This window comes from Pipra filicauda, unplaced genomic scaffold, assembly GCF_003945595.2.
Source record: "Pipra filicauda isolate LSUMZ 115617 unplaced genomic scaffold, ASM394559v2 scaffold24_size8852520_pilon, whole genome shotgun sequence".
Taxonomy (NCBI): domain Eukaryota; kingdom Metazoa; phylum Chordata; class Aves; order Passeriformes; family Pipridae; genus Pipra; species Pipra filicauda.
Window position 1 is genome coordinate 3,793,314 of NW_024104365.1, and position 24,587 is coordinate 3,817,900.

At 35.1% G+C, this 24,587-nt stretch overlaps 1 protein-coding gene across 1 annotated transcript in view; it reads right to left on the bottom strand.

Annotated features, from left to right (window-relative positions):
• Positions 1 to 24,587, bottom strand: part of UGGT2 (UDP-glucose glycoprotein glucosyltransferase 2) — an 85,989-nt gene that overhangs the window by 28,459 nt on the left and 32,943 nt on the right. The window contains exons 11-24 of the mRNA XM_039381947.1: positions 22,796 to 22,887; positions 21,490 to 21,640; positions 20,454 to 20,573; positions 17,822 to 17,907; positions 14,150 to 14,285; positions 12,459 to 12,590; positions 10,938 to 11,102; positions 10,390 to 10,513; positions 10,207 to 10,305; positions 8,038 to 8,132; positions 5,337 to 5,543; positions 3,883 to 4,014; positions 1,822 to 1,949; positions 508 to 603 (exon numbers count right to left, since the gene is read on the bottom strand). Coding sequence (XP_039237881.1) covers positions 508 to 603; positions 1,822 to 1,949; positions 3,883 to 4,014; positions 5,337 to 5,543; positions 8,038 to 8,132; positions 10,207 to 10,305; positions 10,390 to 10,513; positions 10,938 to 11,102; positions 12,459 to 12,590; positions 14,150 to 14,285; positions 17,822 to 17,907; positions 20,454 to 20,573; positions 21,490 to 21,640; positions 22,796 to 22,887 — 1,763 coding nt within the window. The remainder of the gene's footprint in view (positions 1 to 507; positions 604 to 1,821; positions 1,950 to 3,882; positions 4,015 to 5,336; positions 5,544 to 8,037; positions 8,133 to 10,206; positions 10,306 to 10,389; positions 10,514 to 10,937; positions 11,103 to 12,458; positions 12,591 to 14,149; positions 14,286 to 17,821; positions 17,908 to 20,453; positions 20,574 to 21,489; positions 21,641 to 22,795; positions 22,888 to 24,587) is intronic.

Below are 24,587 nucleotides of genomic sequence, written 5' to 3' on the forward strand. Positions count from 1 at the left end.
TAATGTACTCTAGTTGTATTAGCTAGACACTGCTAAGCCATAAACTGTTATCCAGGTATAAGCACATGTATATCAGTCTTGGCAACAGTAATCAAGATCCACAGACATAAGAAGCTGTGCTAGTTTTCCACATTAACAAAAATTAATGGAGACTTCTTTTAGTTCTAATCAGTGAAACTCCTTCTAACATCTTAGTAAGTGTACTGACTCCAAGTTTTTTAACTCCAAATCAACCACTCCTATTCACATCAATTGTAATCACTCCTTTTTCAGCAAAGTATAAGGTTGGAAAATCATTAGGTATTACTAATTAATTTATTAAGAAAAAGGTAAAAACACATTATGTTATGGCAGATGAACAGGTTGTTCATACAAACACAGAATCAACAACTTCTTTCCAAACTGGAATGCTTACTCAAGTTTCCAGAGACATCATGTAGTCATCAGTACATTCCAATTTCTATATTAAAGTAGTGTAAATGCATTATCACAACAGACAGAACTTACCTGTGCTGCTCTTTAAGTAATTCAGCATCCTGTCTCGTCTCTGTTTTAGGCAAAGATGACAGCAGGGCATCTATTTTCATAATCAAATCACTGCCACTGTATTAAATAAAGCACATATAGTTCTTTTTCATTAGAAAAGGAGTAAAACATTTATATTTTAATGGCTGTCTGCCTGCATAATATTTAAGAAGCCCATATCCCAATTCTGGACTCTTTAAAGGAATTATCACCTCAGTATTTGTAAAATACTAAAACCTTTAGCATGACAATGCCCAAGAACCACTACAGCCTTAGAGCTTGTGAACTGCACACTTCTTAATTTTAACTGATGCAGAATTTGCAGAATTATAATTCAGCCACACAGTTTCGATGCTACAATTTGCTGACATTTATAACTCTTTATTCCTTCTTTCTCTTATTTTTTTTTCAGTGTCACTAAGTCACAATATTTGTCTGAATGTTTTGCCTCTCACTACTTGTCTCCTGGATATCTAACTCTTGCTGATTTTGTTTTTCTGGTAGTGATTCTTTCAGTTGTGCCAGTCCTTCCAGATAACAGAAATGATACTCAGACTTAGTAAGCCAACAGATATTGTAAAAATAACATAATTTTGCTCTCTTCTTTGTACACCATCTGGATCCTAAGACTAAAAGATGTCTAGAACTCATCTCTACATGTGTGAATGTTGTCTGCACACATGAGATGAGGTGAGTTGGAGAGGATGTGATTTTTTGGACACACACACAGGGATCTCTTATGCCTTAACCACATCACATATATGTGCAATGACAAGACAGTGCACTTCTTCTGAGTAACACAGGATGCCTTTTATTCTCCTCTGTGCTGTAACAATGAGGCAACAAAGAGGCTGTCACCAGCAGGATGACACAGGCAGTTGAAAACCAAAATACACAGTTTATATATATAGCGGAAAACTATGTTAAATAGCATAATCAGCCAAGCATAAAGGTGATATAGAATTTAGCAGATGTGTAATTTCTTCTGGAAAACAGGGTAAGGGCTGGAGTAGATAAGTATATTAAGTCTGTCAGGGAAATGCTAACCAGGTAATGAAGGACAGACAAACCTGTCTGCACAGAAGTATTCAAATGTAAGAGGATAGTAAATATACAGCATTCAAACAACAAACACTTTAAGTGCATGTAGAGTGTATATATATATAGCATGGAGAGTACTATGACTATATACTTGAACCTTTGTTCATATTTTCCCATGCAAAAACATAATTAATTTGTCACAGGCAATAAACAAGACAGTACATCATAAAGCCTCAAAATGCAAGAGAATTTTACCTTTTACTGCTGTTTCCCATCTCTTTGACAAGAGCTTTAATCTTCTCTGCAGAGGTACTGTATGTTATCTTTTCTAACAAATCAAAGTCTTCTGCATAGAATTCATTTTCATCTAAAGGACCCAGTACCTTAGATAGAGAAAAAAATGTCATTAAGTGTGGAATGTCCCAATACTGTTCCATTTGTAAGTAAAAATACATTAATATTTTAAATGAATGCACAATATTCAACCCCCATCCCCATACACTTCAATATTAGTAACTATAAAACACCAAACTTTATAGTAACCATGCAGAATTAGGTTTTTACAGTAATGTGATTACAGTTAATTTTCAATCACAAAAAATACTTCCAATTGAAATATCCATGCTATCTTTCATTATACGTCCCTCTGTAAAGGAATACACTACTTAGAAATAACAACTCTAAGAAGAAGTTCTGTTAGGTACATTAATTTAAACTCAAATTACTGCCTGTCTACTACACTATTTAGTTGTTTAATTCTGTGAGCACAATCTTAACTTCTCAAGGTTTTCTATCCATTCTAAGCAGAATGTACAGAAAGGAAGAAAAGAGCAAAGGATAAGAAATGCAGAATAAGAGACAAGATATAGAACTACTATGTTATTTTGGTGTCTGAAGGAAAAGAAGGTGCCTTGAAGTTCCAGAAAATAGCTTTGAGGATGCTGTTTGGATTTTCTACTCAACGTCCACCAAGCTAAATGGACCCAAGTCACCTTACACAGTGCCCAGGATGTAGAATGTCATGATGTAAGTTTGGCAATGAACGACTCTCTCCCAAAATTCAACTGCTTCCTAAAAATGAGAGGTTATGTAACCTCTCTGGAGTTATTTCACTTTTGACTGTTTATCAGTATTAATGATGTATGAGATAGATGAAACCACAGTGTGATTATAAAATACCATGCTAATTTTGTAGAAGTTATAACTAGAAAAAAATTTAATTTGCTCATGAAAAGAAAACTAAAGTGCTGAAATAGCTAGGATAGAAGTGAAGGATATCCCATATCTTTTTTTTAAAGTAATCTTTTAAGTGAAAACACACATTCAGATGGAATGTGCATTATCAAATTTATCCAAGTATTTTTAGGAAACCTATTTCCCCAAAACTTAAAATATGACATTATTTGAGCTTTTTAGGCATAGAAAACAGTAATAATAATTTATAAAATAACATTGCATATTTAGCTATGGGGGAGTTGACACCAAAAAAGCCAACAATTCTTTTGTGCTTCATCAACAGAAATGTTTTCTGTGTGTTTATTAGAGGTGTTTCAGTTGCATCTCAGAAGCATTTAGGATGCACAAAAATAACTAAAGTCACATTTTAAAGAGAGGTTCCAGTAATGAGATGCCAATACAGTATCTCTTTCTTTCTAATGCTGGAGCAATAAACAGAAAAAAGAAAAGAGTAAAGGAGTAGTCTGTATAGATTTTATTTACAATGTAAGATATTGACTGTCATTTAACAAGTACTAAATATTGAATGCAACATTGTATTTTTTAAATCACAATTCACCTACAGACACACTGGAATTAAGGCTATTGGTTCCAGGATATACATATAAGAAACAAAAAAATTACTATACTTTTATCTGAATATTAAGAATTAAGACTATAAAACAACTTAATATTTATAAAAAATGTGGTGTTTTACAGCTTGAAATACTAACCTAGACAATGTAATTTATATATATTTATTTATGTGGTATAGTATAGGTAAGCTCAGGATCAAAATTTATTCTTAAATATCATAAATAAAAAATCAGATATTAAACCATTTAGAGAATTTCGTCAGATTAACTCTAAAATAGCTGTGGGAATTACACACATACATAGCAGCTTCAGTGGAATAGAGCTCATGAAAAAAACAGGAGTAAAACAAACTAAAAAACCCCAAAGGCAAACATTCAAACCATTCTCTAACTATAGGATGAATAACTGGGAAATTATTATAATGCATTTTCTTTAGCTTGAAACTGAAGTTCCAGGAAGTAAAAAATTCCTACAAGAAGACTGAGTGATGAATTTCTTTCTTACCCTGCCATTGCTCATAACAGCCATTTGCCCAGGAAGCAGTTTAAGAACCTCCTGGCAGAACATCTGGTGGGTTTTAATTAAATCCAGTCCTAAAGTGTTGTACTTCTTCTCAAAAGTATTGCCATCCATTCCCTAAAGCAAAGGTAAAGCATAAGATGGTGGAATGATTCAGCAAAAATAAATTTTGTAACAGACGAGGTAATCAAAGATTTTCTCTAAGTTATGTGGTAATGAGAAATCAAAGCAAAACAACCTCAACTTCAGTGTAAGTACACGACTGTTGGTGTGGAGCCAAGGTCTCACAATTAGCTAGGGTGCTGTTTTTACCCTGGGGTAACTCTGAATAACTGTGAGAGGAAAACTGAGCCTGAGGGTAAGCACTTTTTCCACAATCCAGCACACAGCTGCATGAAAAATAACATTTTCTGTTAACAACTGAACTATATTCTCACTTTTAGGAAAAAGATGTACAAAAAATCCATAATACCCCAAAAACCTAACAGTCATTCATGTGGCCACTGGATACAACTTGAATATATTTTGGGGAAGCCAACATCATCCAATAAGACACACAACAAATCCATGTCCAAAGTGGGAAAAAATGTCAAAACTTACACTGGCACTGTGCCTTACCTGTCAAAATTATCATGTTATATTAAACTCTCCTGATATGTATTTCTTCACTAGTAATATGCAGACCAAGCAAATAGATTCGTTCAGATACAATTAGTGTATCAGAATAAACAAAACAAAATAAATCAGTAACATGCCTGCTTGATTATCTACCTTTACGTCTTTCAAAATCTATTAAAGAAATAAAAAGTATGACTCAAAGCAACTAATTAATTTTCCAGTACGTTGTCAGAGTTCTCTTAGTTTTGCAACACCTCCTATTTAAAAAGACAACAATTTATAGCTCCTTCTGAAACAAAACCTGTAGTTAGCAGCTGTTATTTGATAACTCAGCTCCACCCTACATGAGAAATTTGAAATCAGCAACATTTGTATTTTAAAATCAATGAATTTGCATAAAAACACAGCAGAAAATGTTGTCCAGAACTGTATAATGCTTCAGTCTGTGCCTACTACTGCTCACAACCACAGCAGCAGTAAAAAGTTACTTCTGAAGTCTTAATTCTTGAAAAACAGTAATATTGTAATTTTAACTGAGAGCTATCAAAAAAAATCAACAATTAAAAAATAAACTATTTTGGTTTCGATTATCCAGTATCTGTACTTTCTATTTTTCAGTACTCTTGCTTGACTTTAAATAAATTCTTTATTCTTCAACTGTATAAAAGTTGCCAAAAATCCAAATCTGCTTGAGCAGAAACTGTATAAGGGTTGTAAACTTAGTAACATTTGGCCACACGCTGTCACTCTCAACCATGCCCCCTTACAATAAAATATATGTAAAATGAAAAAGAAAGTAATCTAATTTAGTTTTTACTCACTGGGATGAGGAATTTAGTAATTTTAGTTCCAGCAGCAAGGGATTTTGCTGTCTCTTCCTTACTGAGTTTACTGAGGAAACTTTTTAAGTTGCTGTTATTTTGTGTTAGAAAAGCAGACAAAATTCCTCTTGCAATGGCTGTGTTAGATTCCTTTATTTTTGATGAAGGATTGTTCAAAATCCCTAGTCGTGTATGACTGCTTGTTTTCTGCAAAGAAAAATACAGAATAATAAGCACATTCATTTACAGTTCCATCTGCTGTTATGTAGTGCATTCGTATCTCTGTAAAATGAACTTAAGTATTTAATTTTTTTGCAGCTATTTGTCTTTAGAAAATATACTTCAATGCCGTAATATAATTCATAATTTCAACTAGGAGTTAAAACATGATTAGTAAGGATTTACCTATTCTGTAATACATATTTTAAATAGAAGGATTTTTTTAATAGAACAACTGCCTTTGAGCATTTTGCAGAAGCCTATTTTTAACAAAGGATATACACAAGTGTTCATCTACAGACTTCAGAACTGGTTTTGTAGACATTTTTCTGTTTTTCAAAAACTATCAAACTAAGCATAAAATAAATGCAAGCAAATTTATCCACTTACCCCTTTAATCTTAATCACCAGAAAAATCTTTCACCTGCTAAAGTCAGTGATGCCACTCAAATTTTACCAGAGAGCACGAGGATTCTAAGGTAGGATCAAATAGCATCACTAACTGAAGAAAAGGTAAATGGACTTTACTGCAGTAAGAAATAAAAAAATAAGTAGTGCAACCACTGGTACTCAACACACTAAACTTTAGCAAACTTTAAACTGCAGCCCTTGAGAAAAACTTTGTTAAAACAGTTATGGTCCCCCCCCCAGTGCAGTAAAAGATGTTGAAATGCTGGAGAGGCTTCAGCAAAGGGCTTTTAAGATGGTCAGAAGACCATGAGGAAGTACTTGAAGAACCTGGGCTTGCTCAGTCTGGCCAAGAGGAGGCTACAGGGGACTCTAATGGCAACCAACTGCTACTGAAGGGGAATGAAAAACATGACTGGGGCCAAATCCTTCTTGGTAGCAGCAGAGTATAACAAGGGTTAATGGTCACAAATTTTGGCCTGGCAGAAAAAACTGTACTAGGAAGGCAGTGCAACACCAGAGCAAATTCTAAAGGGAGGGGACAGAGTTGCCTCCTTGGAGATTTCCAGGAATCCTTCAGACACACCTACAGTTGACCTGATCTAATAAAGGCAATAATCCCACTCTGAGTGGGAGGCTGAACTGGATGAACTCTAAAGGTCTCTTCCAGCTAAGACATCTCTAGCTTTTTTTTCAAATTAAGTAAAAATATATTTGTAGTTTTCAAAACAGTATATATTAGTTGGAATAGTTAAAAGTGAATTTCCTTCAGCCACTTGCCCGCCCAGATTCTTGCACGTTTTCTTCAAATGCTGATGGCAAGTCATGAGCAAGAGGTGTTTGTGCCAATTCTGCAACTATCAGAAATTCTACTAGACCCTGATTTGACAGACAAAAGGGACTAGAAAGGAGAACCTCCATACAAATCAGTGGACTTAAGAAAAATATTGGTTCTGGTTTTTGTCATGACACTTGAAAGTCACTAGACTAAGCAGTACAGGAGGTTTATGTGAATCAATCTATGAATTAGAATGAAGACAACCAATTAAACTGCTGTTGCATTGAAGATTTGACCAACCTTATTCAGAATGGTTTTTTCTAATAGTTTTTTTTCCTAGATTCTCCTTACTAACACATGGGGACTTGCCTAGGCATTTCTCACCTCTTAGCTGGGAATATGGAATTTTTCCTCTGCTGAAGTGGTGGGCAGAAAACGAAACTACAGACAGAAGACATGTCAAGCTTGGGTCACTGATCAAGCAGCCAGAGAAATTAAATGTTTTTCTGTAACAAGGACTTGTACTGAATATTCCTCTTTACGTTTTTTAAAGCCTCTCTCTAATACATACTTGTTATCACATGCTCTCTGCAAGATATCAATCTTCTAATTCCCTTAGGGTGGTTCCTATTTCATTCCTGATTGGAAAATGTAGATGCTTTCCCAATTTCAGTTTAAGCACTCTCCTAAACTGACCCAAACTGAGAGTTTTTCATCATTTATATTCACATGAGACATTTATACTTTATAAAGTATATTTACATATTTGTATTTTATACTTTAAATCCTATTATTAATACAGAAGAACTTAAAATAAAAGCAAACTCATGAATGTGGATGATCCTCCTAACATTAAAAACACACACACAAAAATTAATCTGTCTTTGAAGCACACAAACAGTACATGAAAAAATGGTTGCTTCATGACCACAGTTATGCCATATTAACAGGAGAACACTGCATAATGGCTCACATCAACAGGCAGTATGCTAAATTCCTTGGCCCAGGTCACATGCTAGGCTACGTGACGGGAGAAAGTCTGTAACTGGGAAGACATTCACCCTTTTAGTACACAGTGTCACAGTTTCTCTCCTGTGTCATGACCCAAGAACCAACCAAGCGATCATTTCTGGGGGGGAGTTGGGCAAAACAAAAGCACAGTCTTTTAAGTATGCACCTGACCCACAAAAAAAATGTTGTTACACCTTTATGTAGCAGTATAATTACTGAATGTGCAGAGCGTTGTTAAGAACATATTCATAATAATTAATTTCATAAAACCTGCTAGAAACTCACCAGGCTTTTCAAGGCATTAGAAAGCAGTCGTCTACCAGATGGCTTATCAAAATCAGCAATAATCCAGATAGTAACAGCATATACTGCGTCTTCATCTGAAAATTAAAGATAATCCTGCATTACTTTCTGGAGAATCTTCTCACAACTAATGAATAATGAATTAATTCTGTTTGAGATTTCAAAATTTATGTGTATGTTTGACTGCTGACTTCAATTGCAAGACTAATCTTTGCCACATCAGAATCTTTTGTTCACTGAATTGAAATAAGATTCTTAGGAGGTAATTTACCATGTTAATAGGACAAAGTCACTAAAAGAGCCAAGCCATTGTTGCAGCACTGAAACAAAAGGGCCCTAAATAATAAGATAGCTCCAATTAACAAGATCTGCTTTACCAGAGGTTACTTCTGAACATTGGATGGAGGCTGCTCATATAGCCAGAAATGAGAAGAATTAGGTAGTTACAAGAATGCATAAACTAGGCCAACCACTTTCTCTGGCAGCAGAGTCCTTCAACTAAATGCTGGAAAAAAACTTCTGGACACAAATGAGAATAATAATAAATACAATTCAAAGAAAGTAAACTACTGTGTAAGTGTTTTTGCAGAAAATTTCCTGTTTTCCTGCTCTGCAGTCTCCTGTTCTTTACTTGTCATAGAACAGGAACGGTATGTGAAAAATTCTGCAAAATTATCTGTAGAAGAATATCAGTCTACCCAGGTCTATCATATATCCCCTAAAAGGTAATACATATAGACAGAAATTTTCAAAGGTTCTGGTGAGATTCTAGGAAGAGGTTATTATTAACTCTTGCTGTGGTCTAGAGAAACATACTGGGGACAAAGATATGAAATATAGATTCCAGCTTAAAGGTTATGGGCTTTACACAAGAGATCTCAATCTTACAAATAAGCCTAAAATTGAAAGTCAGTCATTTGACAGCTAGCTGGGATGTCCCTATGGCTGAAGACACAGAATCAAATAGAGCTAAATAATTGTATTCTGAAGAAATTTAAGTATTTGGCATTTACTTCTGATAATGGAATAAGTAGAAACTCTGTAAATATTACATAAAAATCACTGAAAGAACAGCACTTTGTTAACATGGTTATTCTGTCTCTTGATGGACTGGTTAAGAGCAATTGTTAACTGTTCCCTCCTAGAAGTAAATAAGGTAAAATTCCATGCAGAAATATGCCCCCTCTGTTGTAATTTCCTCTAACTCCAAGGGAATGTACTTGTATATGCAATAAGAATGTTTACATTAAAAAATAGTTCAAATGTACAAAAAAATTGAGTTTTAATAAATATAAAATGTATAAATGAGTGATAATATCATAGAATCATAGAATCAACAGGGTTGGAAAAGACCTCCGAGATCATCCAGTCCAGTCCTTGATCCAACACCGCCGTGGTTACTAGACCACGGCACTAAGTGCCACATCCAGTCTCATCTTAAAACCTCCATGGATGGCAAATCCACCACCTCCTTGGGCAGCCCATTCCAATGCCTGATTATTCTCTCCGTAAAAAATTTCTTCCTAATATCCAGCCTAAATTTCCCCTGACAGAGCTTATCAGAATATATTTCATTTCTTTTCTACAAAAAGACAAAGCTTCATATAGCAAAATTAAACCATCTAACTAGGCGAAAAATAAGAAGATACTTATGCTAATAAATAAGATATATAATCAATTATTCCTGAAATTACAGATATGCCTAATTTTGGTATAGATATTACAAAGACTATATATTCTGCATTTGATAATGGTGCAGCTAAGAGTCACTGGAAAACTGAATATCCTCTAACATTCTCAAGTAAAATCGTATTAGTTTGAAAACCGCGTCTGTTTCCAAAGCTGAAAAGTCTTGCAAAGCTTTTAAACTTTATGTTTGTGAAACAAAAAACAACTAGCCACCACATCCATCCCATTTCAAAACTACAAATTTGAAAATAACTATCCTGTTAATTATAATTTTTGCTTATAATATTAGGATGTGATCTGGCTCCTTAAGGAAGGTACTAGGATATTAGAAAATGTAGTTGTTTACATGCGATCCTTGGGATACTGACTTATTCAGGATATTTTACTGGCAAACTTCAACAATTTAACAATGTAATACCCATATACAGATAGACAGATAACCCATACAGGAAACTAATATACCCTTTTTTGTTAAATACTTCATGTTGTCTGAAATTACAGCACTTTTATCTTGCGAGTCCAAAAAGGAGAAAGTAGAGAAGTCTTCCACATCAAATGGAACTGCAAAATGTAAAATGCAACATGTTAAACATTAAAAAAAAAAAGAAAAATCATAACAACAGCCAATCTGAGAAAAGTAGTTACCAGATGTGGGTCTGAAAGGTATGTATCTTCTTTCTGCTCCAAGAATAGTGGGGTTTATACGGGAAACTATGTTGTTCTGGTCCATAAGAAAATCTATTGCATTCATGTGATCATTTAGCAAACCCTGCAGTAAGAGAAAAAAAATTAAATCTGTACTTTTATAGTTTCAAGACAAAGATCAAGTATTTGTACAGTCTTTCAACTGAGCTTAAAGCTTCTATATACACCAAATTATGGACTACGTCAAGTCAAAACCACATAAATTATATCAGACAGATAGTATTTCAAAATATCAGATGCACATTTTTCAATGAACAACTGCAGTATAGTCTCAGTTTCTGGATATGCTCAGTTGATCCTCCAGTCTTGAATAATTTAAATGTACTGTTTCAAAACCATGACCACAAATTAATGTAACAATGTAACTGCAGGTGTGCTATTATTAATTCCAAGTCATCTCATTATAAAAAACTTAATAGATAAACATGACTCAAACAATTTACTGCCAAATATTTCATCTTGCCTTCATTCAGGAATGTTGAACATACCATGAACACTGCCCGCTGGAAGAACTTGGTGGCATCAATAATCCTCTGAAGAATAACTGTCTCTAACTCTTCAACATCCATCTCGTCTCTATTAAAGGGCACGCCATTAAACAGCACTTGAGGCAATGGGCCCAGGCCACTCCTTTTATAAAAGGTTGCTCCTGCCTGATCACATCAGAAATATCACAGGATTAAACAGTCTGTAGCTGACTGTTGCAAAAAATGAAAACTAATATCAAGAGAGGATGAACTCTAATCTCCACGCACTCTTCACTGTCACACCTTCTCATGAGTAGCAGGGAGAAAACAAGAAGCATTTGGAAAGCACAGAGGAACAGATGGGACTCATTTCTCAAACAGAATGACAAAAGAAATCATAGCTCTGTAGATGGTGTTTTAAACTTGCTGAGAAATATTCTTTTATTTTGCTTAACATTCTTCGGAAAAAAAAATTAAGCAACAACATTAGAGAAAAACCTTGAGACAAAGTTTTCTTTTCCCAAAGAAAGTACCCTAAAAAAAACTCAAAAGGCTTTTACGTTCATAAGTGAAGTCTTATTTGATAAGAAATAAGAACAAGCTGATTTTTCCTCAAAGTTAGAAAATTCAGTGAGACAAAGAGAAATAAAGATGTATTGTAAGCAACTCTCCCTTCTTATATTCTGCATCGTTTCATGTTTTCTTGCAATATCTATGTGTTCATCTTTCTGTCATCCCACTGTCTCTTCCCTGGTCTTCATCACAGTCTCACTGTCCCCACTTGTACAGGGGACTTCTTCCTGGTGGCTGACCATTCTTTCTTTCTTTAATATTCTCTGTGGGAGACCTTCTTCTCCTAACTGTACCCACCTGTTTCCAGGACAGATTCAAACTGCCCTGCCACACAAAGCCTCTAGACTTCATTCCAGTGAGGAATAAACAGCGTGCACCCTTTTTTCTGGCTGCCCCAATACATCTTTTTAAAGAAATATAATACACATTAGATAACAAATTTTAAAAGGAAATAAATTAAATGGAGTCAAAAACACAAGACTGTATGAACAGCATGGCTGAAGACACACAGAAGAAAAAGGTATTTTATGTATGTTTTAGCAGAAAACTGTCTACTCAATTACAGATAAAAATGTCTTCTCTACAGCCTTTAAATAAAAATCCATAGCTGTCTTTCCCAAAGGATATTATAACCAGAAGGCAGAATTAAAGAAAACAATGATCCACCTAGAAGACAGGTTTCAGCTCTTCACCCAGACACATATAATTTCTACAGCATGAGAGAGACCCCTTGACATGACTACTAAAAAAAAAATACTTGTGCTCCTGAATGCAGCAGGCAAGAGTAAATTTTCATAGTGAGAGTAGTAATGCAGAAACCCCTGCAGCATTTCAATTAATGACTGAATGGTAGCTGAAGAAAATGACTCAAAGGTGCTGTATCTACTTAAACATTTAGCAATCCTTCAGCTTAGCAAATGCATTAAGTTGTACACTGCAGTATTTCTTACCACTTGGCTCTCAACATACCTTCCTCCCTTCATCATGTTCAGAATGAACACCTAGTATACTCTGAACATCAGCATTGGGGTATTCACTTCTAAGGACATCTTTCACATCATCTACTGTTAGAACACTTCCATCTCTCACTTCATGGTACATCTGTAAAAATTATAACAGAAGGAAATTAAAAAAATGTGGTGAATTGTCAAACATAACTCGATAAAATTAATAAAAGTATATAAACAATAATTTTTTATAATGCTCTAGCAAATTTTGTGTCAATATAATTTTATATTGCTGTATTGAAGTTTTTATATTGCTTTAGTAATTATCACCATTGCTCATATGCACAATTTTACATCAGAGCACTGTTCTGATTAATGTATTATTATACCTTTAGTCTAAATCTGAAGTGGCAAAGGAAATACACTTATGTGAGCTGAATGTGAAAGGTTATTTCTCTCCACTAATTAGAGAAGCAATCTAAGTTCTTTCAATAAACTACCTAATCATGGGTAGTTACTTGAATCTATATGGGATTAATCCAAGCCTAAATTAGTCAGTGATACTTTTTCCTACAGTAATAATTTTTCCTTAGAAATGTTATTTTATTTCATAGAATAATATTTTATTACTTTCATTAAACATACAATAGAAATTTGAAGTGAAAAATATTCAATCCACTTCTTTTCAAATGAGGAACAATACATTTTCCTCTATAGATCTGAGTATCTCAAACTTGTATTTTATTGATTATATTTTTGCAATCTTTTAATTATATTTATCATTCTCTCCTTTTTATATTATGAAACAAAGTAAAGAGAGGAACACAACATTTTAAAAAGCACACTGTAAATTATATTTTGTGATTCTGGTCAGGGATAATTGTCACCCATGCATGTCAGCTCCCTAACATCTGTGGATTTCTCTTCCAAGGTAATCCTAGTTACTTTAATTTCTTTCATCTTAAGCTCTCTAAGTTTATCCATGACATCAGTTTCTAACCACTAAACAGAAAAAGAGAAAAGAAATGTAAGTAAAAATGTTATGCATTAATACCATATTCTCTGATGTAATTTTTACCTGCAGAGCCTTTACATGGACTGCTCACTTTATTTTCCTCCATTCATCTCTCACCTCTGAAACTCCTGTCTTTACAAGAACCTGCATTCTCTCACAAAGAAAGCCTGTGTCAAGCATTAAGCTGCAAGCCTGGAGCGTCTCTATGTTTTGTACATTCATGAACAGCTCAAGCATTATCAAAAAAAAAAAAAGAAATTATTTTACTCTGTTTCACCTTCTACATTGGAGAAAAACAAAGGGTTTTTCAAAGCTGACAGGACTACCAAAGTGACATTAAAATCCCTGTACTCCAGAAGATACAGAACACAAAGACAGGGCCATTGCATTAACACAAATAATAGAGAATAATATTTCATAAGAAAATACTAAAAGCTGCAAGGCATGTATCTAATTTTTTATATTATTGAAGACAGCCTGTTGATAGGTAAAATGAAAAGAGCAAGTTGGTTTCTGAGGAAGGAAAGTATTTCTGCAAATAATAGAATATTAATGCTACACACGTTTCTAACATTTCCATATAAAGTAAAAGCATACATCTCATGTTATCACGAGGTAGCAAGATCCTAATTATATTAAAAATTAATAAATTTTAATAAAAAATAAAAAAAAAGGTGATTTCTTGTGAAAGAACTAACCTTAATTATTGAGGTAAAGGCCTGAAAGGTGTCATATTCCTCCGCAATGTAACTAAAACTTCTCCAAAGAGCTATTCCAGCATCTTCATTTCCATCAATTTCTTCTTTTGTATTTAAAATGAAAACAATTCCAATTCTATAAACAAGCAAAAAGAGATCATACATCTTAATATCTGTTTCACACACATTCTAATACCAAAACAGAAGAATAAGATGTTTGCATTTAAGTAATCTGCCCAACACTTAGTGATGAAAACCCTTTACCTAGAGATGGTTGAATACCTGCCTGCCCAAGGGAAGTGGTGAATGAATTCCTTGTTTTGCTTTGTTCGTGTGCATGGGTTTTGCTTTACCTATTAGTCTTTATCTCAACCCACATGTTCTCTCACTTTTACTCTTCCAGTTCTCTACCCCATTTCACCAAGGAGCAGTGACTCAGCAGCTCTGAGGGCTTTAACTGCAGGCTGGGGTAAAACCACAACATCTAGAAAGCCTAAAAGTCCAAGACACTGATGTAAAGATCTTGTTTCTCAGGGGAACAAAGACTTTGAGCAATGAGACAATCTGGTCAAACAGACTGCAAATAGTGGCATAATGACTAAAGCACAAAGTCTTTCCCAAACTAAACACCCAGGAGAGAGAAAACTGAAGATATTTGAAGTTATATTCCCTGCCAAGAACAAATAAGGATCCTTCTGGTCTCTACTACACTATTGGAAAGGAATTCTGATCATTACAGTCCATTCCACATCATACATGATACAGGAAAAGGACACGAAAAATCCTTCTGCTGAGTCCCAAGTGACAGAGCACATCTATGTCCATGGCTAGAACTTATGGATTCTGAAGAGAAAAAAATATATGCCTATTCATGAACACAGTTGTTTGCATTAAAAGATGAAGACTAGGAAGATGGATTCTGCCAGTCATCCAGAATTTTGTGAGTCCAAAGCCATCAGAACCCTTCTAAACATTTCCAAGCCTTCCACTCTCTGCTATCAATAAATTTTCTTAGAAGTGCAACACCAGCATTTTAACGTGAAACCTGCTTGTGCAATGGGAGAGAGCCATGAGGAAGAAGATGGTAAAACCCAGATACTTTTATGAATCAGAAATAGAGATTTTATGCACATACTTCACTGCACTCTGGGGCAGCATGTAGTTTTCCAGAACACATCCTTGAATCATCCTGAGCATCTACAGTTAATGCTATACATACTAGACCTGCAGCAAAATCCTCTGCCTTTAGCTGTCACTTGTCCCAAAACAAACCTAACAGGCCACCAAAAGGCTGTTCCATGAGAAATCTCTACGGAAGCAGCGATTCAATTTTTTTCTCCTCTACATTTACTTTATAGCCAACCTACAGGTAGAGATGTCTCTGGCTGCCAACCTGCAACCAAAACCATCTAATAATGTGTAAAATGGCTTACACAACCACAGCCATCTATGAACTACAGCTGTATAAGCTGCTGCCTCTTCCTGACCACACATATGACAGCACTGGATAATGTCCCATATGCAGCAGTTGGCTGAAAGATCAAAATTTATGCCAACTATAGAAAAGAGGCAAATTGCAAGGCAAAACAAGAGAATTACAGTCTTTCTAAAGAACTATCAGAGACCCAAATCTGGCTCCTGCGATACAAAACACCGTGCATCTTGCAAGTATTTCCACGAAGCGTACAGCTCTGTCATAGCTGCTACAAGAACATGAGGCACCTACTGGTCCCTTGATACATGAGAGCTACTACAACGACACGACCATCTGCAAGGCTGGGCCCATGCTTCAGTGGACCTTCATATTTACAATCAGTAGGTTGATTTAGGAAGTCAGCTTTTCACTTAGATAGCCACTTCACATTAGATATCTTAAGGCTATTAAAATGAAATCTGTCTTATCAGTATAAAATCATTTAAACAGGTGTTCAGGACAATCAGGTGTGTATCAGATCACAGGACAGAGGGATTAAGAAATACAGCAAGTTTTCTAAAAAGATACAAATAATAATCAATGCATAAAGATGCAACATGTTCTACAACTAATTGCTTCTCCCATTTTTTACATCTCACTATTGCAAATAACTTTTCTCAAAGACTTATGTCACCTGGATGCCATAGGAACAGTCAGCAAAACTAAATATCATATGACAAGATAGACCCCATGACTTGTCTACATCTTGAATACTGTGTACATGGCTGTTGCTCTCATCTCAGAGAAGACATATTAACACTAAGAAAGTCTGGAGAGAGACAACTCAGAAAATAAAACAAACTTTGGAACAGCTTTCAGGAAAAGAATAACTTGTAACCTAGGGAATGAAATGAGTGCAGTTGAACACAGCAGAGCTTTATAAAATCATGACACCTATAAAATCAAGAGAGAGAGGGATAGACTGCTTAGGTTCCTATTTATAAGAGCACAGAGACAGTAAATGAAGCTACTAAAACTCAGGCTCAAAACAAATAAAGCAGTTTTTCATCACATAGTTCAACTGTGAAAATACCTGGAAAAGGATACTGGGGGTGCTAAAACTTTACAGGAATTTGAGGGAAAACCAGAAAAGTTTGTGGAACAGAAACCCATTGAGGATAGCTAAGTATCCTAAGTATCCTAAGAATTCTTTGATCTCCAAATGCATGAATGCCAGGAAAATACTCAGGTAAAGAACCTGGTTCCACTATGCTTTTTATCATACCAAGACAATTCCTTGTGGCTTCTTGTAGACAGACTGACCAAAATAGATCTTTATCCTGACCCAGTTTAGCTACTCTTATGCTGGTATGTATCACAAAAGGCAAATCATGTTCTAGGCTATATTCTCCTCAAGGACTGAAGGAGTATTGTCTCCCAGGTAGTGACAAAATGCACATGTAACTAATATCTGTCCTGCATTATGTTTTTGTAATTGAAAAATAAAACATTAAGAAAAACAAACCAATTATCAGAGATAGTAAAATTTTAAAGAAAAAGGAAAACCATGTAATTTATTGAGGAAACAAAAAACATTTCACAAGAAGATTTTAAATATTGAACATGGAATTCATCTTGCTAAACCTTGGATACCCTTCATTTGTAAGCTGTGGAAATAAACAGTTTCATTTTTCATAAAATGAAACAATTCATTTTTTCTTAAAAGTAGGCATCTCAGATTAACCAGACTGTTCCCTAAAAGTGTCTTTATCTCAAATGCTAACTAGTTCAGACCCAGACAGCTAATTTTTAGAAATTCAAAACTTGATGAGGACAATCTTGCTTTAGTCTTAAAAGTTTTTATATAAAACCAAAGTTAAGTAAAACAACCTCAACTGAAATAATTGAATTAAAAAAATTCTCTCAAAATATGTTTTACTTACAGCATATTTTGATTACGATGCAGCTTCACAAGGGCATGCAGTGGGACTATTTGACAAAACAAATTTTTATCAGACTTTTGCAGTTCATTTTACACACAGTCAAGTACGTTATCCCTTGCAATCCATTTGCTTAAGAAGACTTAATACCTGAGTAAGCTTGACACAAGTGGGTAACCAATGTGTCTTATTAGAACGTGGTTGAATTGGACTTCATTTGAATTCACATCTTTGTCTAGCAAAACAGAAGACGAAGAAGAAAAAATGGAAAGCAACCTTATTTAAAGACTCTTCCTCAAGATTTTCAGTTTTCCTTACCTAAGTGGTACATTATAATGGTAGAATAACTCTGCCACTTTCATGTAATCACCTGTATCTTCTTGGACAGGATCAACAAAAAGTACCTAAGAAGAGAAAACATATAATGCAGCCAACATTTATTCTTAATGTCTGCTTTTATTTTTTTTCAGACATAAAATCCAAGATAAGAACATTAATTTCCAAAGGAGTTGTACGCCTCAACTGTTTTCAATTTTTTAGAGCACTCATTGTAAGAAAACATTAAAAGCATAAATTAAAGTAACTTCAGAACTAATGAATTTGGATCAAAAGCTGAAAACAGGATTTAACCATTTATTGAACTTCAAACCAAGTGATACTGTTTTCTCATTTGAAAGACTCTGTGCCATTACTTTGTTTATATTAATGAACTTTATATTTATTTTAAAAAGGATATAGTGACTATTTTTATGTTAGTTCTTTTAACTGACTCTCTGTTGTGAAAACCAAACAAAAATAAATAAATGGAATATATTGGCTTAAAACTTTAGTTAAAAGATAGAGTTCTGGGAAAGAATTCTTCCTTTCTGTCTCATATATTTTTGTAGTCTCTCTTAGTGTAGCTTAGAATATAAAATTAGATCTTTCAGGCATGCATTGAATCTAAAAGTGGGATGTATCTGCATAGATAGATTATCCTTATGTAGATTTAATTATGACATCTGTACCTTATTTATTCAGCTTTGCACTGCAAATTCCCCTTAGAATTTATCATATTTGCTAAAGCGGATGAAATGCAGCAGAATAACTTGCAAAATTTTGATTGCTCTCCCCCTCAGATTATAGTTAAATGATATGTTGTAGACTTCTATAATACAGTTGTTATATTTAACAAATTTAACTTTGAATAAATAATGCAATCTACTTCATATTACACACATCTTATGCTTCATTAGAAGTGAAAGTGACTACAAAAATATGTGAACAGAAAGGAAGAATTCTTTCTCAAAGCCCTATCTTTTAATTTAAGTTTTAAGCCAATATTTATTTTTGTTTCTATGTATGCTTCGTAGAAACATACATTTTTTATTACACATTGCTTGTAATTTCACTGTCTTTTTATATACTGAACTTAGTGTCACTTTAAACAACTGCATCAATGGACAAGCAAAGTGTTACAGATTTCATCAATCTGGGTTTCTGTAAGGCCTTTGACATGGTTCCCCACAACATCCTGCTCTTTAAATTGGAGAGAGATGGAGCTGATGGATGGCCTAATCAGAGGGTAAGAAATTGGTGGGATGGTTGCATCCAGCTCAATATCTGGTCTGTATTGTGACCAATGTTACTCAATATCTTCATTAGTGACACAGACCAAGGGATTGAGAGCACCCTCAGCAAATTTGCAGATGACACCAAGCTGAGTGGTGCAATTGACACCACTGAAGGATATGCCATCCACAGGGACCTGAACAAGCTCAAGAAGTGTGTCCATGGCAATCTCCAGAGGTTCAGCAAGGCCAAGTGCTGCACCTGGGTTGAGGCAACTCCCAGTTTACAATGCAGGCCGAGGGATGAAGGTATTGACAACAGCCTTGCAGAGAAAGATTTAGAGGTGCTGGTGGATGAGAGGCTAGACATGAGCTGGCAGTGTGTGCTTGCAGCCCAGAAAGTGAATTTTATCCTGGGCTGCATCAAAAGAAACATGACCAGTAGGTCAAAGGAGGTGATTCTGCCCCTCTGCTCCACTCTGGTGAGACCCCACCTGGAGTATCCAGCTCTGGGGCCCTCAGTATGGGAAAGACATGGACCAGTTGGAGCAGATCCAAAGGAGGGCCACAAAAACAATCAGAGGGCTGGAGAACCTCTCCTATGAGTAGAGGGAAACTTATAAGAAAAATGGAGAGAGGCTTTATACCAGTAGCAGTGACACTGTAGTGACAGAACAAGAAAACAGTTTTGAACTAAAAGAGGGCAGATTTATATTGAATATGCAGAAATGAGGGTGGTGAGGCACCAAAGGTGTCACAGGGGAACCGGTTGCCCAGAGAAGCTGTGGAGGGACCACTATTTAAACTAGTAAAGGACAGACTGGATGAGGTTCTGAGCAACCTGGTCTTGTTGAAGATGTCACTGGTCACTGCAGGAGGGTTGGGCTAGATAACCTTTAATGGTCCTTTCCAACCCAAACCATTTTATGACTCTATAGTTCATACAATTACCTTTTATATTTTAAATCAGCAATAGCTGCTTCCTTAACTCACTAAGGGATACAGAATGCTATATGCAGAGGAAAAATTAGGCTACAAGACACTCATAATTGGTATCCTTTAAAACATAAATCTTTTTGTACCTCTGTTCGCCATCTCTAAAACAAGGACAGTTCCCTCAGTAGTGCACCATGAAAAAATTCTTCTATATTAGTGAATTATCTATGTGTAACATGGAAAGGAACACAAAAACTCCTGACTAAACTGTGCCCAAGTCCATTTCTGGAAATCAGACAATAACTGCATATGACTCACTAGACAAAGCACTCTTCACTATTATTAGCAGATCCACATAGAAAACAAATCTTAACAATAAATCCAGCATGTGTATTTTTTAATAAACTGTCTGTTCACATATTAAGAGATACGTTATGCAAAAATATTAAGTTCTCCAAACTTACCAAATTATGTAAATTGCGTCTAATCTGCTGCAGAACTCCAGGAAGTGTGGGTCTTAGCAGTTCCTGATAGCTTTCAGGCCATGTGCTATAGCTGTGATCTTGTTCTATATTATTAATCCACTGAAACAAAAAGGCAGTCACTTAAAAAACACACACTGAACACTGAGTAAAATACGTGGGCATAAATAATAATATTTTGAAACACATGGAAAGACTGCAAAGAATAAAATGTCTTCCCTTTTTTTTTAAAATAGTAACAGAAAGTAGCTTCTAAAATTAATCTCTTTTTTTTTCCAATCAAACTGTTTTTATTCGCAGTACACATGAAACTATTAATGGGTGGAAAAGGAAAAAGGACAATTTGTACTGTGCATAAGGATGTGAATAAAATCATTTTTTTCAAGTGTGGAAACTACTTTCACAATACAAACATCATAACAACATATCACATATATGTGGGTAACCCAGCATAACCACCTTGTAATCCAAATACAGTATTTATCTTTAACGTGCAGTAACAGCACTTTGGATATACCAAAATAACCAATCCATATGTGGTTCTTCTAGTCCTTTCTGTGTAAGCCTTGGCAAGCAGAAGAGTGAAATATGGCTCTTTCAGATAAAAATAATTTTATTTTAGTGCCTTTTTCACTGGTATATAACCTTTATAGTGAAACCTGCATATATTTTGAAAAAGAGTAAAAAGCTCAGTCATTGGTCAGTTAGAAACAAAATATTTATGTGGTCCACAATTCACTTATCATACCTGTAAACTACACTTAGAAGTCTTGCATAATAGGATGATACCACATAGTATTATGTGGCTAGCTTAATTGCTGTAAAGTCAAATTCTATTGCTGTAAGTGTGAAACTACTCTCAGATACATTTTTCTTTTCTTTTAAATATCTTGTGTCTTAAAATTTTAACAAGGTATAAACTAGAGAAAATTACTCCTCAAATATATTGAATTATATATTCAATACATAGAATTATCAAATATGTAATATTTAAATAAATAATTTTAAAATTACTTACTACTATCGAAGAGTGACGAATATCTAGCGCATAACTGTTATCTGTAGGATGTATATGCAACCTCATAAATTTACTCAGGATCTCCTCTTTGATTCCAAGTTCATGAAGGCCATGCATCACTTTTCCTTCCACTTTAAGAGTCTCTAAGATACTTTTTCAGGAAGATAAAATACATGTCTACACAGAACTCTTGTCATGACACAAAAACTATTTTTCATACTAAAAATAATCCTCATATTAACAGTCTTAGAAATATTTTTCTTTCTATATTCTCCCACAGACTAATGTTGAAAAAATGTATCAGTTAATAACACCCTAATTGTACATCTTTAACTTACTTCAAAACAGAACTACAAGAGATAATACAACTCTTTTGTTGATTCACATTTATTGTATATGAAGCAATTTTATCCATCTTTAGTAAGACGTGGCAGGACAGCAGAGCACAAGGTTTCTTGCTGTTCTTACTGTCCTGGCAGAGGCAGAAACCCAAGCTGGGGTATCCTAAGAGGAAGCTTTGCAAGTAGGCAGAGAAGCAGGCAGCACATGATAGGGACACAGATGAGCTCTAAGTCTGCATCACTGCAGAACCCTGAAAACAGCCTGGAGGAAACACACAGCCACACCTCTAAAGTTTCCCAGAAAACCCAGTGGGACTCTAGAACACCTGCTACAATCTGAAAGTTCAAATCTGGGAAGGAAACAAATCCTGAAGTACTCCACTGTAGAACAAAGTTTGCAAGATTTTACAAGTGCCTTCATTTCTATCCTGCTTCATTTTGAGTTTTCTCTATTCCTAAAGCTTTCTTCTAAAATACGTTGAAATGAAACCTAGCACTATCATTAAAAAACACATAATTACTACGAAAGATTCAAGTCACTCCATCTCAAAACTCTGGTTGACAAAAAAAATAGGTAAAATTGCAAGCATAAATACTAAGCCCAAGAAAGTTCAAGAATCTTTATGGAAAAGAAAATAAGACATTATGAGCTAAAAACTGAAAATAAATAATTATAGACTGTGACAAATTAGTAGATTTACTAACAGTTTTGCAGGCCATCAAAAACAATTTTGAAGTAGTCCTGTTTGTTGTCCTTGACAACAGAGAAGAACGCAACAGAAAATGCTGTTTTCAGCTACTTATACAATGTTCATATTCAAAGCAAAACCACTGTAAAACAGTGTTCTCTCTACTGGAGGACATCCAGGCCCCCAAAATGCAACAGATGAGATTATCACCATGAGCACAACTTCTCCAGTATTATTAGTAATTCTGTAATCTTCAAAAAAGATGTACCATCTTACCTAAAAGGATCATGAAAATCCAAGTCAATAGGAAGGCCATTTAGAAATAAATGTGCTTCTCCAGGTTGGATTCCAAGTGTTTCATGAAAATGCTAAAAAGTAAAAAGTACTGCTCAGTTATTTAGGTATATGTCAACCACAAACACACATATAAATACATACACACACATACATCTATATATCTATATCACATATCTATAAAAACCCTAAAGAAATTCTGCAAAATATACACATCAATTCTCTTCCACACAATTCCTTCTTGTATTTGAGTGTTGGAAAAAATACCGACATCATACTTTATGAGTGCTATTTAATACACTTTGTACGAATACAAATGAAAACAGCTGGTAATTCCCCCCAAAACAATCTACAGTGTCCCTATCTGTACAAGGCAGAAAAAAAGACACATTCTCAATGTCTGCCAACAGAAAGTGAAAATACACATACAGAAATATGTCTTGTAAATTTTTGAAAAATTCTACGTATCTGTTCAGGAATGGAGAACTTACATGTGTCCTTCAGACCTCCACCTGAAAGCAGCTTTTGCAATAGCACAACACCTCTCAATTCCAAAAAAAGTGTATTCACAATCGTTTTAGGGAGTTAAGAAAAACAGACAAGAAACCCAAAATCTCCTCTAACAAAGGGACCTCGGGGAAAAATGCCGATTAGAAAGGGATAGCATAGCATATCTTTACTTTACAAAGAAGAAAAGAGACCCACAATAAACAAATACAACAGAAGCATTTAGGGAGTAAAGTATGTCTTATCATTCTATTTCAGAGAGCTCTGAGGAACTATCTGGTTCAATCTCAGGTGGCTGTATCAAGATAAGTAACAGGAGCAACAGCAGTAGTGTATCCCAACTCACCCCATAGGAATCAGATTTCTGGATCTGTCTTAATTCCCAGTAGAGGAATGGAAAGTACAAAAATACGGAAAAAAAAAAAGGCAAAAAAAAATATTTTTACCCATTTAGCTCCCACTTGCTAAATAAAATAAGTGTGAAAAAAACATGCACTTTGAAGAAAAGCACGTTTAAAGCAAGTAACTCGGGCTGCATATATTACTCCACTGATAAGCCTGTCACTGAACAAATGAGACAAAAAAATGAGCATATATTAAAAATAGTATTATTTCTTTAAAATAATGTGGTTACTTTCACACAGTAAAATGCAAATAAACTCAAAGCTAACTGGTTTGTGGCATTACAAGTGCAAACCCACATAAATGAGACAACAGTTTCCTTGAAGCTCCTTGTAATCGAACATACATGCATTATTGCTCATCACTCATTGAGAAGGTACCATATTCCTTAGTATATATAAACATTTCCAAAACCCCAAGCAGAATGGAAATATGCAACTAGTTTATGAAAGGCAGGGCTCTCCATGAAGGAAAACTGCACCTGTGATAAGTCTAACACAGAAAGAATGTTTATTTAAGTCTAATACCTGTCCTTGACTTTGAAAACCAATGTAGTGGTTTGAACCTTGTTCTCCCCAGAGGCTAAGAGAAGTGGTAGACCCCAAGGGGTGGAAACCCCTGGAAGTTTTGAAATTCTGCCCAATGGACGCTCCTGCAGAAATGTAAACATATCACAACCAGACCGGAAAAGAAGAGTTGTAGTTTGTTGGTTGTAGGAGAGGTGGCCATGTTGTAGAGCCACGAGGTAGGGGCTCTGAGCCCCTTGGGGCCTCTGGCCCCCTCCCAGCCCCTGGCTGGGGGCTGCAGGGACCTGGAACAGCATAAAGCTGAGCTAGGTGCCTGTAGTTATGCCGGGAGATGTTTT